We start from the raw sequence: 14,763 nt of genomic DNA, 5'->3' as shown, positions 1-14,763 counted from the left end.
TTCAGGGGCTCGTAAACATGGAGTCTAAAACATGGTTTCATTCTCTCTTGGGGATGTAATTGAAGAAGTCACTGAACTGTTTTTACAGTTAAGTTTAAGTTGGTCCTCAGAATGTTTAAGTCTTTATTATCCCTTTTGCATTAATTCACTTTTTCTTTACCAAATTTTAGCTCTACTTTAAAAAAAAAAAAAAAAAACTACAAGTCTTTAAAATCAGTGATCCATTTAATTCTAAAGTATTTGACACTTTTTGCCTTAACAATGTTAAAAACCACACACACACAACTCTGTTTTTTAATTCAGTAGTCTGAAAGTTTAGTCCTACTTTGCAATTTACCCATCTGAGCTCTGTAATTAATTATATGGTCTGTCATTTAAAATACACCACTGAAATCTAATTTTTACATTTAAAAAATTATCTTCAGTAACTTTTCTGTGGAGTAATTTGAGAATGTTTTTCAGTCTGGGAGAATGTATATGTATAGCTATAATCTTGTGAGTTTCAAGTCTGTTTTCTGATACCTATGCATATATATACTTGTAAAAAAATTTGTATAATTTTGTGATAATGTAGCTCCCCAAAATATTTATTTTAAAAGCATATGTTAACAGTAAATGAAAACATTTTAAGGAATTGTTCTTTTTTTCGCCATTCAAGCTGTTTTCACCCGACACCTCACTCATCCTCACCCGGAAGGCAAAGGACAGCTGCTTGGGAACCAGAGAAGCCGGTATCATCCTGCCTTTTAAACTTAAAAATAAAATTTAAAAGTAGGATGGACAATTTTAAGCCGCCTCAGCACTTTTGGCCACTATTATTTTTAGTGGATTAGGAACCCCGGAAAAAGTGAAAGTAGCAATCCAACTTTTGGAATAAGGATGCTCCTCACTGTATCGGTACACACGCACGCACGGACAGACACACACAGCAACGTGTAGCCCCAAACTGGATCATCAGTACTGACACGATCACCATGTTGTACATGCTGACACTTGAAACAGCAGTGTACTAACACGCCAACTGTTTTAATAGAATTCAGTTTTTCCTTAAACTGTCTTTCCAGAGTCAAAACAAGGCAAACAACAACAAAAACACCCACTTATTAAACTTACAAACTTGAAAAATTAGATACTTCAGATAGGCAATAAACTTCATATTATGAAAGCAATATATTCCAAGTTTCAAAGGTCTGACAAGTTCACAGAATCTCTTTCATCAGTAGAAGGAAATTTTCAAACTTCATGATCTTCTGCCAGGTAGGTCTGGGTGTTATTCACTGAATAAACAAAACCAAAAACAATTTTAAATTGTTTTGCATCTCTATATACCATATACCTTAACTAAGAAATTGAGTGTCTTCAGACAATGAATATTTGTTCTATAGGTTATGATATAAATATCAGATTTTTTAAATCTCAGGTACATAAAAGAACACACAGGCCACACTAAAATGTTCTGAAACTTCCCTTTTTTTCTCAATTACGTATGTCTAAGAAAATCAATGTGAGATTTGTAAGCAGTGTAACTCTTGAAGGCCTTAGTGGATATTCAGATGAAGATGTAACAGAAACCTGATCTGGAGATGATGATCCAAGTAAATACGCAAGTGCTGGGTAAAACAAAACTGGCTTATAGAGTCAATTATTTCCCAAAGGACCGTTATAAAATTAAGCATCAAGAAAAATCAAAGTGATGGTTTCCTACAAATTTGTGTGCTTATAAATTTCAGAAACTACGTATCAGAAAAGTATATGAATAACAGGAAAATGTATTTTCATCTTTACCTGGTTTGAGGCCGAATCCATTTCAAGGCATGTCGTGGAGGCACCGTGATGGTGGGATGATAAAACGTGCAGTCAGGTCTTGTACACTGAGTATTAAACCTACAGTGCTGAGAAGGGAGAATAGTTTCAACATATGCAAAGCTAATACAATTAAAAACAGCAATTTGAGTGACAATAACCAGCACAACCTAACATTATTGGAGCAAGAAATATGGTCTGTAATACTCATTTTAATACTACTGAAACCTTGAAAAATGACCCCCCCCAACCCGACACACATACAATCCTAGTCACAGAGTAATAGCAAGTCAGATGTCAAAAATAACCTTACTATATAATAAACTACTTCTAATCAATGTAATAATCGCCCTGCACACCCTTCCTTCCTTCACTGAGCCCTCCTGCATGCCCAACTGCAGTCAGGGGAAGCAAAGGCCTTCTGTATGGTCTTCAGGCAGCTCTTTCAGAGAGGAGATCCCTCTCGCTGAGCAATTAAACAGCCGAAGACACATCAGCCAATCTTTAGCACACAGACAAACCATCAGAACAAGTCTGGATGGTAGTACGCAGTACTACTGGATCTCGTCATCCAGTTGTGGCACTGAAGTGCGAAAAAACCACCTACATGCTTAGGGGCAGAGAAGAATGGAAACTGACTAGCAAAGGTAACCTTTACCCTCCTGCGAGCTCAGGACACTGACATTCAATAGTTTCACACCATTTGGCCTAAGGAGACAAAAGGGCTGTTGACACTAAGGAATAAAAGACCTTAAGGACCATCAAAGTTAACAAAATAGAAGTTATAGGAGGTGGAGGGGCAGAGGAGATACTCAATTTGCTAGTGATCTTCCAGGCCTCACAACTGGAAAGTTATCAATTATTCACTTTTGCGAAAATGAGAGTTCTTACTTTTGGATGATAGAAGGGACATTCCATTTTCTTACAAGCAGGGAAGTAACGGCAGAGCTGACTACTAGAAGATGCTGTTGGTGTTAGAACTGCTGACAAAAATAAGGGCAAACATTGATCTGATCAAATTTATTTGGCAAAATAATTTCTAAGCATTCTGATGTTTTATGGGAACCATTTTTAAATTAAAATACAATGAGGAGACATATTCATTAGTCAAGATAAAATACTGGAGAAGCCTACAGTATGCATAGACTTCCTCTTTGAAGACTGGTTACATTCATTCTGGTACAATTTTAAAACTATTCCCATTTTTCTTTTTAATCCAGTTTATAGTCACAAAATGTCATTTTAAATTTTTCTTACCCAAATGCAGTAATGTACAAAGTCACTAACCTGGTTTTGGAGACAGTATTGGAATTCTTCTACTCATATGAGTGAAGGGACAATCTGGCTTAGTACATTTTGCATCATATTTACAATTTGGATGGACAAACAAACATTTTTCAGCGAATTTACAATTGGGGAAAGCTCTATAAAACAAAAGAAAAGCATTATTATTCACATTTAATCCTCTCAATGCATTAGTTTTTGTTCAGGGGCTCCTTATACTCCATCACTACTTGTTTTGAGAAACTAAATAACAAAAGAATGAAACCCCATTTAAAAAAATATTTTTTCTTTACTGATTTTAGAGAGAGAGGAAGAGGGAAGAGAGAGAGAGATGGACCCACTGATGAGAGAGAACATCGATTGGCCGCCTCCTGCATGTCCCCCACTGGGAATTGGGCCCACACCCTGGGCATGTGCCCTGACTGGCAACCTCTTGGTACATGGGTTGATGCTCAACCACTGAACCACACCGGCCAGGCAAAAACCCCATTTTTAAATGAGGCCATAGCCCTGGCCAGTTTGGCTCAGCGGTTAGAGCGTCGGCCTGTGGTCCAGAGAGACCCGGGTTCGGTTCCCGCTAAGGGCACGTACTTCGGTTGCAGTTTGTCCCCGGCCCTGGTTGGTCGTGCGGGTGGCAGCCACTCGGTGTGACCCTTCACATCGATGTTTCTCTCTCTCTCTCTCCCTCCCACTCTATCTGTACAAAAAATTGAAAAATATCCTCGGGTGAGGATAACAAAAAAAATAAAAAATAAATGAGGCCATATATCAAACTAGGAGACACCTGTCTATTTCAAACTGTAGGGTAATAACAGCTTTTCAACTCCAGCCAAGCCACATGAATGGTAAAAGTTTTTGTGATAATGAAAATCATACCTCTTCTCTATCATTAAAATCTATGTTCATATTTTATGAAGTTCTATTGTGAGCACTATATACAAGGCATCATGCTACCAGAAAGACCAACCTCATGATCTCCCTATTTATACACCCATATTATTCTCACATCAAAATTTCCTGAAGTTAACATTTTTGACCACTCACGAGTTAACTCCTGTTTTCCTGCCCAAACGTTACAGACCGCGCACGAGGTAACTCGGGTTTGCACTTGCATTAGCTATTTCAGTTTTTGAAACTCAGGGTAATATAGGATTATTGTATTTGTGACACTCTGCCCTGAGGGTCGAAGTTTGAAAAACAGCACACCGTTCTATGTTCTTGAAGTAGCTAGGGAATGGGTATCTGCTGGTTCAAATGAGTGCAGCTCAGAACCCAACGTGCAGTTTGCCCAGAAACGTGCGTCCTTGGCGTATGTATTTAGTACGTCTTAGAGATTTCTATGTGGTACGCTGTGTGTTAAAGCAGAAGGAGATTCCTCCTATAGGACAGAAAAAAAATCTGAAAGCCTTCTCTCAAAGTTCATTCTAGTGAACCAGACAGCTGGTAAGAAAACATTATACCCAACTCCAAAATGTTTTCTCATTACCTGCTGCAGGTTCTTCCCCCCAGGCCGCAAACGTGTGTGTGAGCACCATGTGCACACCGGGCAGTTCTCACAGACTCCTCTCCTTCAATGTACTGAATCCCAATACCCCATTGGTCTGAGGCACAAAGAAGCCACCTCCCATCTCTCCCACCCTCAGCAAATACACACACACACAAGTATGCTGGCTGGGGGAGAGCCCTGCTAAGTGTCACTGCATTTAGTTACAGAACTCAGACTTGTCCATAAAAGAAAAAGTAAGTTATCAGATAACAGAAATCACCCTGGAGACCACACTGGTTTGCTGCTACTCACTTGCAAGGTGACACGGGGTGATGGTACGCACAGTCGTCCCCGTTCTTGCAGGCGGGCCAGTACTTGCAACGCTCCAGAAGTTTTTCTGGTTTCTGTGCCACACTCAGTTCACTGATCTCAGCTACAAGGAAAAGGGATTAAAAGGATCTCAATTATGATCTATTCAGTACATGGCACTTTTAATAAATTTCCCTCAAAACCCACTCTTAAAATCTTATCTTCTACGCCCATAATCATATGAAACAAACGCGCCCCGACAATCTGACGACTGAAAGCCCTGTGACCCCACAGGGAGTGGAAGTGGACAGTGACGCTGCACTAAGGCCAAGGTTCTCACAAGGCTCCGATTCCCCGAATCATTTCAGAGCTCAGTTACAGATAAGAGGGAAGAATGTCAAGTCGAGAGCAAATGACATGAAATGCAGACTGAAAACACAGGCTGACAAAGAAGGCGAACTAATTATCACTCGGGCAGGATCGTCCGTGGTCCAAACACAGAAGCGTGCCCAGGCACTGAGGTACATGCAGTTTTCTAAGTCCAGGGGATAAGCTCACATCAATGTCTACACAGTGAGGAAAAGACGTTTCCCTAAAATGGGTCACAAACGTCATTACCTACAGGGGCCCCAAGGGCCACCTAACTGCGCCTGGCTGGGTGTCGGATGATCAGTGGCAGACATCCTCCGTGGGGAGCAGAGATGTGAGGGAGACAAACGAGACCAGCGCACACCCTCCGAGGCTCACTGTCACCTGCTCACCACGTCCTGTCCATTACCATGTCAGTCACTGCGACTTCAAAAAGTGGGGCCCACGTTGCCAGATTGTCTCCTGGCTCAGCAAGCCAAAACCCTTTTTACATGACATCTACATTTTAAAATGCTGGCAACTAATTCAAATTTAAAATACAAAATAACCCAAATAAAGTTAACCTGATAGCCATAATGAGCTGCCAAGTTCTGGCCCAACACATCCTAGCCCCCCCCCCCCCAACAGCATCATGGGTATCACTGCTCTTGTTCATGAAAGCAGGTGTCACTGCAGCTTCAGCCCTCCAGTCTCTCACCGAGGTCAGGCTGCTCAAACAGGGCTCTGTAACTTACTAGCGGAAGGAGCTAGACACCGGGCAAGTTATCTAACATCTCTGATCTTCAGTTTCCTCATTTACACAGAGGAAATGATGTCTTCCTTAGATTTTTATGAGTACATGGAAACAAGAATGCAAAAGAGGTATCAATCCAAACCTAACAATGCAGCAGCTCGTGCTCTGAGCACCTGTTGCTCCAGTGGCCCACCATCAGTCTTCACTACGGGGCAATGAGGCACACAAGTCCCGCCCTGAAGCCCAATTAGGACAACCATCAGCGCCCTGGCCGGTCTGGCTCAACAGTAAGAGCTTTGGCCTGCAGACCAAAGAGTCGCGGGTTCGATTCCGGCAAGGGCATGTACCTTGGTTGCGGTTCGTTGCAGGGTTTCAGGAGTCAACCAATTGATGTGTCTCTCTCACATCGATGTTTCTCTCCCCCTCCCCCTTTCCACGCTATCTGAAGATAAATAGAAAAATATCCTCAAGTGAGGATAAAAATAAATCATCAGCATGATACATCAATTTTCCATTCTACTTTAAAAAGTCAGTAAGTCGCCCTGATTGGTTTGGCTCAGTGGTTAGTGTTGACCCGTGGACCAAAGGGCTGTAGATTCAATTCCTAGTCAAAGGCACATACCTGGATAGCAGGTTCGATCCCCGGCCCAGGCAATTAATTAATGTTTCTCTCTCCACCCCACCCCACCCCCCTCCACTCTAAAATTCAATGGAAAAATATCCTGGGGTGAGGAACAACAACAACAACAAAGTAGGTAAGTCATTATTTAGCTCCAGGATAAAAAGTCTCAAATGAAATCTGGTGGGGCCGAAGGAGCTTTCCCAGTTTGAGTGCTTTGTGTCACCCTGCAGAGAAGACGTGTGCGTGTTCCGTTCCTCTTAAAGAACGTTCTTTAGACTGTGGTACCTACGTGACAACCCGCCAAACGAAAGAAGTCAGAGTACTCAAGAGCAGGCTGGCCGGAAAGTGGAGTCAAGGGGCTAGATACTCACAAGCAATATTAAAGAAGTCAAATGCTATGCAAGGCAACACTCTTTCTGACTGAAATGTTAAATCATATATACAAAGTTCATGACTCTGGTTTTCCCTAACATTTACTTCAGAAGCTATTAAAACTTTTTACTGCAAGCTATAAAATCTGTACTGCCATATAATAGCCAGTGGGGATGGCTAAAAACAGTGGCTGCTGTTGGTAGCATCCTTGAAATGTGGGACAAAAAGCCACCAAAAGCAATGACAAAGTTTCCAACTCCCTGCTCGGAGGGGGAGAGCAAAACAGAGCACAGCCCTGCGCTGCGGCCTCACTGCCGGACCACAGAGCTCCCCGCATGTGCACCCTGCACCCAGACCAGCGCAATGCTGTCTCCAGGGCGGCCACTGAGGACACACCTACCGATCAAGCCTGACACGGGACATCTGCATTTACGTGAAAGTAGACCCTGACATATCAGAAAATTAAGCTACCTAACTGAAAACCAAAGCAGTAAGAACACCAGAGTTTTCTCTTACTTTAGACAAAATACACGAGGTCAAGAAATATGCACTGCCCAACTTGCAGGTCTTACCACCTTTGTTTCCGTTTTAAAATTTTCTTCCTTTCAATAGGGTCTCTTTCAACTTCTTCCACCCATCAAAACCATAACACTACATTACTGTCTTATTCAGTTCAAGGTAACAGTGACAGCATAACCCACAGACACAGACAACAGTGTGGTGAAGGCCCGGGGGATCGGGAGCAGGGTGGAGGGAGGCGATGGGGGAAATCAGGGGGGACATCTGTAATACTTTCAACAATAAAGATACATTTTAAAATATACATAATAGCGACGTCTCTTCATTCACTCACGTCTCCCCCTAGGGGCTTTATTTTTAGCTACTAAAAAAGGCATTTAATACATTTTCATATCTCTGCCAAGAAGTTTTACTTTGGAAAAATTTCAAAATTCATTGTTTTTTGATACCATTCATTTATAAGATTCAGTGAATTGTCTCCCCGCCAATAGGTGTTTCTAGGAACGTGAGGTCTGAGGACACGGTTCTCCTCCATCCTGAGCCGCCACGGGTATGCAGCAAGCAGCACGAGAAAGGCTCACCTTCCTAAAAGGATGTCGCTGTCTGAACTGAGTGAGCTGACTTCTAAATACTATGCTTAAATATTAATTTAAACATAAGGTCTTTTCTAAACTTCCAATAACTATTTTGATGGACAGGTGAGAAACTCCACTCAAGGAAAATTTCACTGAAGGAGAAATAGCATCAAAATCCAAATTCATTTTTCTATCTAGCTACTTCCGGCACGAGGGGAGAGTGACAGGCACAGCTGATCCCTGGGAGGTGAGCGAGGGTGGTGGTCCACCCTCTAGAGCTCTGGCTTCCACGGCTCAGCACCGTTCCAGCAAGGAAGACGGCCAACCTACACGCCACACACGCGAGCAACAGTCTCAAATTAACTGCTGCTTTGTCTGAAAAAAGAAAAAAGGCCACTACTGAATAATAAATAAAAGCAAGGCCTCCAGCCAATATTCGTTCCAGGTAAAGAAGCACGTCAAAGATTTCCTTCTCAACGAAAGCACCCTGGGAGGGAAAGTCTGAGCTCTCAACACACCGTGTGAAAAGCTACCATCTGGGTCATCAAGCTGCCTGCTCATCAACTGCAACTGCTGTGGGTGGAGACCTCTGAGTCCCTGGTTTGAGGCTGCAGTTTGGTTTACAGGTTTCATTCCTTCAAGGCACATGTCCTCCTCTTGATCTGACATGTATCCTGGGGGGCTGGGAACACCATCCAGCGTCACTATAAACTTGGGACTTGCAGGTTTATCTGGTTGTACAAGATCTCTGCCAGATAGATAGAAAATACCATAGAATTAGGGAAACGAACACATAAAGCTGAGCCTCCTAATGTGCTCTTCAGCAGCTCTCTCCCTTATCTGCTCTGTGGTGGGACTTCCAGGGTGGACTGGCTACCACACAAAGGCTGCGGCCCCGTCACCAGCGCCCTCCGGCTGCACTAGGGCCCTCTCTACTCAACCCTAGCCCCCTTGTCCATGGGATCCTCACAGGGTCACATGGAAAAAAACCTGAAAAGTCAGCATCCATGCCCAGAACACAACAGCCAGCAATCTACATTTACATGAATTTTATTAAACGTTTGTTAGAACATTTAATTTTCTAAGGGAAGAATCAGCCCAACCCAATTGGCTAACTCTCTCTGGAGAGAGTTTCTGATTTTGATCACCTGGCTTTTAAAATCTCATTTGCTAAATGCACATAAAGAAAAGAATCTTAACAACTAAATCATATGCTGACTTATTTTGTAGGATAATGGATTTCTATACAAGAAAGATGAATCGGAATTTCTGAAAACTGAATTTGGCTTACTCTACATATATGGCTTAAGAATTAAACCAACTAAAGCTCTCTACATGAGGGCCCAGACGGGAAGGAGGAAAGTGGGAACTAATGGTCACCCTGCGCTGCCTAGGAACATAAATTAGCTACACAAAAAAAGGAAACCATCTACCGTGTCTGCATAAGGTGTCCTGAAAGTACCCGAAGGGTATCTGCAGTCTTCATCCCCGACTCTTGGTTTGATGCCACTACTACTTCCTCAGACAGCTTTGGCTTCTTCAGAATAAATGATCTCGTGTCTGCATAGACCAGGGATTCCATGTCATAGTAATCTGAGCCAAAAAAATTGGCCACAAATGTTTACTTTTGAATATACCTTCATTCCCAACATCACACATGTGAGAAGAATGTCAATCTTTTATATCTTTGTAATTATTTTCAAAGGAAAATCACAATGGTTATACTTAGGAATAGGGCTGCAATGTTCTGAGCCAAACACCTTTTCAAGCCTCCATCCAGCATATAACCAAGGGATTCTGTATAGGAAGGTTCTTCCATGAGGCATCTAATGGGATATTACCAATTATATAAACTTACTTTAAGTACAACAATATTTTCCAAAAACATGGAGAATGAGTCCTAATGTTCCCTAGAATTATGATACAAAGATTGTTTAAAAAACTTTTTAAGATCTGTTTTTTTCATTTTGTATAGTATCACTTAGAATAATGAACACATCCTGATGACGGTAATTCAACTGTCATAGTTTCCATGTGTTGTAAAGACTACTTTAAGAGATAATTTTATGATGAACAGGTATTTAAAAAATACAGCAAGGGAACACAGACCTTCACTGCAAATAACCACAGCTCATACAATCTGTAATATACTTCAACCCAACTAATTTATAAAATATATCAAGCCCTGAAGCCCAGAATGGAGATGGCTGACCTAGCAATATGCAGTCTTCCGACTAAAGTTAACGAATTCCACTTTTCTTAAAGTTAACAGGCAAATAACGAGACCAAAATTCGGAGTATTCATTCATGTTCATTCACTGAACAAACTGAACTCCTGAGAGAACTGTGCTAGGTACACAAAGAAGAAAAAACAGAAAAATAGATGTATGCACAAGTTCAGAACAGTATGCCCCAAAAGGGGGACCTGAAAGGGTATAAACGGGTGTTGGGAGGAGGAGAGCGTAAGGCTGACCCTCTGAAAGAGTACTGGAGAAACGAGCAGTAGACTAGGAGGGAGCTGCAGAGCACAGCATCTCAAGCAGAGGGCACTGCACAGAGAAAGGCAGGGCCTTCCTGAGGCCCAGGGACTGAGGCGGTGAGAAGTGTGTGTGGCCGGAGGGCTGTGTGCGGTGGCTGAGCAGAGGAGTGGCAAAAAGGCTGAGCCATAAAGACCTCGTGTCAGTGAGTTTGGATTCTGGTCCAGAAGTAGTAAGTAACCAAGAGAGGTTCCTAAGTAAGGAGGTAACAGGTTTAAAGTGGTTTTCAGAATAAGAAACAATGGTAAGATGGACTGGAGTCCTAGACCTCAGTTACGAGGCTGTTGCATCGGGGAGACGGTGGGGTTCTGAATTAAAAGGTTCTCACCCCTTTTCCTCGTCTAACCACATTCCCATCAGCACTAGCACCTCACAGCAGGCGCATTTTCAACTACCACCCCAAGAAGAGGCCTTCCTGCAAGGGCAGCAGAGACTGGTAAAGATGCAGCAGAGAGCAGGAAGGAAGCAGAACGTGATGCAGGAAACAGAAGGCAGGAGAAAGTCAACTTAGAACGGGGCAAAGACACAGGGGCCAAGACATGGAAACAACTGAAGTGTCCTTCAGAAGATAAGGTACATATGGACACTACTCAGCCATATGAAAGAGAAAATACTGCCATTTTTAACAACATGGGTGGATCTTGAATATCATACTAAGTGAAATTAAGTCAGATGTAAAACGTCAACCACGTGATTTCACTCATTTGGGATATAACACTGAAACCAACAAACAAAAATGGGCGGACACAGACAGCAGTACGGTGGTTACCAGGGGAAAGAGGAGTAGGGGAGAGGGAGAGGTGCAGGGGGGATACACGGTGAACACACAATACAGTGCACAGATGATGTGTTAAAGAATCGTACACTTCAGCCCTGGCTGGTTTGGCTCAGTGGTTAGAGCGTTGGCCTGCAGACCAATGAGTCACGGGTTCGATTCCAGTCAAGTGCACGTACCTCAGCTGCGGTTCGCTCCCGGCCCTGGTTGGGTTTTGCGGGAGGCAACCAGTCGATGTTTCTCTCTCTCCCTCCCTCCCACTCTATCTGATGATAAATGGAAAAATAAGCTCGGGTGAGGATAAAAAAAAAATTGTACACTTGAAACCTACAAAGGGTGGGGCAAAAGGAGGTTAACAGTTGTTCATATGGAAAATAATAATAATAATGCAAAAAAAACCTCCATGTTTCATGTACTCACAACAGTAAACCTACTTTTGCACTACTGTATAATTTTATTAGCCAATGTTGCCCTGAAAAATGTAATAAAATTAGTAAAAAATAAAAGGCGGCAAAGATCATTCTCAATTTTAGATTTATTTAGTCTGAAGTTTTGTGGGGCTTTCGTATGTTTAGGAAGTAGAAGAAAACTCAGATGTGACCGCTGGAGGTGGAGGGTGGAGATACAAATCAGAGAAGCCGACTCAAACCTGGAGGTGAAGCAAGCACGTTTAGTAACTGTCCACATTCAGTGCTGCCTGCGTCCTCGCACGGAGCCCACGGCACCAAGACCACAGGCCTCCTGCGGCCGTAGCAAAGGCACGTCCGGACCAGCCCGAGGCTGCTGCACCCCTGCTCACCACCCTGCACTGTCCCGAGGCAACGCGGTTCTACTACAGTGCATCTTGGGAGGATACAGCTGAAAACAATGCTGAGGGCAGGACACAGGGTCGAGTTACATTTGAAGGAGCAGGGGAAGAGGAAAGAAGTGTATAAGGAGAATTAACAGATATTAGTAGAATGACAGACAGTAAAGTCCTGGGAGCCAGAGGATCAGAGACTAAAGAAAAAAGAATTCAAGCATCCAAACCAGGGTGTAGGAAAGTGTGCACTGAAAAGGGAGCTCTACCCACATGGTCACTGTCAGCTCTGCAGGCTTAGCGTGAGCAGCCCGGGCCAAGTACAACCAGACACACGGAACATGACATCTGGGTAAAGAACACAGGCTGAACCCAGGCGTTTTGTTTCCTACTGAAACCTCACTAAAATATCAATAAAGGGTTATTAAGAAAAAAAACTCACAAAGAAAGTGACTGTGAAAGGAGATTCAACCACAGAAAGTGAAAAACTAACTTAGTAGATCTTCAAAAGCTGAGTCTTAAGCCAGTAATGAAGCCATCCCGAGTGGATCCCAAGAGTATCAACAGCTGAGAACAGGCAGCACAGGGGACCTTGGGCCTCCAGGAGCGGGGGGAGGACAGGGCAAAACAGACGTGTTCACCGTCCATTTCAAACACCGTTAGTCCTTCCCAAACTCTCTCTTCATTTCCAGTCAATACGGCACCTTCCCGCTACCTCTACACTGAAGACACCGGGAGAACTGGAGACCCGCCTTTGCACTGACCACCGCGGGAGCCGCCTACGGATGAAGCATCCTGGTCTCTGACAGAAGGGTGCTACCACATTAACTAAATGCATATTATTAAAATAGTTAAAAGCAGTTAGACTCCCTGATAACCTCTGACCATTTTTTCCTTGGAGGAAGTAAAGCTTTAGACTCTTGAAAGCTGAAAACAGAGGGTCTCTGGACCAAGGGATGCCAGCCAGGCCGAAAGCAGCACCATTTTGAAACCAGGAGGGGTTGCTGAAGTAAACATTACGTAGTTCTTAACGTTGAGACACCTTCCCTAGTGCCCTTCCCCCTTAGCTCCCAGCCAGTCCATTACCTCAAAGGCCTTTCTCTGGAGAAGCTGGCCAGCCTAAGAGGAAAGGCCTAGAGACCCTGACAGGAGGGTGCCCCAAACCAGACAGCAAGACAAATCACTCTCCACTGCAGATCTACGCTCCAACGGGACGGGCAAAGCCCCACACCAGCTAACGAACCCAGATGCCAACAGTTTTTAAGTGCCCCACTCTTACATATAAGACAACCAAGGGTCCCCAGCTATCTGAGGAAAACTCTTCATGAAAGACAGTGATCAAAATAAACTTGGAGAAAAAAAGACTCCAAAAAAAAAGAAAGTCTAAAACTACCTTTAATATCCTTAGTACTGCCATACATGAAACAAAACCAAAACTGGTATGTTCAAAGAAAACAAAAAGGTAGTGGGGGGATGCAGGAAAAAAATAAATTATCGATGGCGGCCGGAGCAGCTCAGCTGGTTGCAGCAGCACCTGTTCACTGGAAGGTCACAAGTCTGACTGTGGTCAGGGCACGTATCTAGGTTTCGGGTTCGTTCCCCAGTCAGGGTGTGTATGGAAGGCAACCGATCCATGTATCTCCCTCACATCAGAGTTTCTCTCTCTCCCTCTCTAAAATCAGTTTTTAAAAAATTATAGGAGGTAAGTAAAGGATGTAGTCATTCATAGCCTCCTAGAACTACTTGATGATCAAACCTTATAGGCACCATGGATAAAAATAGTAACTAAAGGAAACAAAAAGAATGTATGAGCTCCAGCTGGTGTTGTTTAGTAGCTAGACCATCAACCCATGGACCAAAGAGTCGCAGGTTTGAATCCCGGTCATGGGCACATGCCTGGTTTGTAGGTTCGATCCCCGGCCCCAGTCCTGGTGTGTGCAGGAGGCAACCAATTAATATGTCTCACAGAGACATTTCTCTCTCTCCCCCCCTTCATCCCTCCCTTCAACTCTCTCTAAAAGATCAATGGAAAAAAATCCTCAAGTTAGATTAACCACCAAAAACAAAGAAAAGAAAAAGAAAAAAAAGAGCGTGTGAGAGTTAAGCGGATACAATATACACAGACTTTAGCTGACAAACATTTTGAAAGAAAATACCCTTTATATAGAAAGCAGGATGGAGTGTTGGGACATGAGAGGGCGAAATTAAGAATGGAGAATTTGCCCTGGCCGGTTTGGCTCAGCGGTTAGAGCGTCGGCCTGCGGTCCAGAGACCCGGGTTCGGTTCCCGCTAAGGACACGTGCCTCGTTGCAGTTTGTCCCCGGCCCTGGTTGGGTCATTTGAGTGGGAGCCACTTGATGTGTCCGTTTCACATCGACGTCTCTCTCTCTCTATCTGAACAAAAAATGGAAAAATGTCCTCAGGTGAGGATAAAAAAAAAAAGAATGGAGAATTTCTACAACCCTTTCGTAAGGAGAAGCCAAAGGAGCGGCAGAGACTGGAGCTACGTGTGGTAGTAACAGACTGCACATCAATGGGGCAGGAGCTGGCACCCGTGTGGGAGGTCACCCTCAGAGAAGA

The 14,763-nt window shown here is 43.4% G+C and overlaps 1 protein-coding gene across 11 annotated transcripts in view; it reads right to left on the bottom strand.

The window, feature by feature from the left end:
- Positions 1-206: 206 nt before the first annotated feature.
- ZC3H14 (zinc finger CCCH-type containing 14) overlaps positions 207-14,763 on the bottom strand; it is a 46,076-nt gene continuing 31,519 nt past the window's right edge. For 3 of the 11 annotated variants that reach the window (XM_036262723.1, XM_036262697.1, XM_036262732.1), the window contains 5 exons: positions 4,886-5,006; positions 3,091-3,227; positions 2,695-2,783; positions 1,786-1,892; positions 207-1,277 (listed from right to left, as the gene is read on the bottom strand). In XM_036262723.1, the coding sequence (XP_036118616.1) occupies positions 1,271-1,277; positions 1,786-1,892; positions 2,695-2,783; positions 3,091-3,227; positions 4,886-5,006 (461 nt within the window). In that variant the 3' untranslated portion in view covers positions 207-1,270. Of the gene's footprint in view, positions 1,278-1,785; positions 1,893-2,694; positions 2,787-3,090; positions 3,228-4,885; positions 5,007-8,590; positions 8,821-9,505; positions 9,666-14,763 lie in introns of all 11 variants that reach the window. The other 8 variants (XM_036262667.1, XM_036262706.1, XM_036262676.1 and 5 more) reach the window with 6 other exon arrangements.

The sequence above is a fragment of the Molossus molossus genome, unplaced genomic scaffold, assembly GCF_014108415.1.
Source record: "Molossus molossus isolate mMolMol1 unplaced genomic scaffold, mMolMol1.p scaffold_m16_p_1, whole genome shotgun sequence".
NCBI lineage: Eukaryota > Metazoa > Chordata > Mammalia > Chiroptera > Molossidae > Molossus > Molossus molossus.
This window is presented reverse-complemented; position numbering and strand designations above follow the sequence as displayed.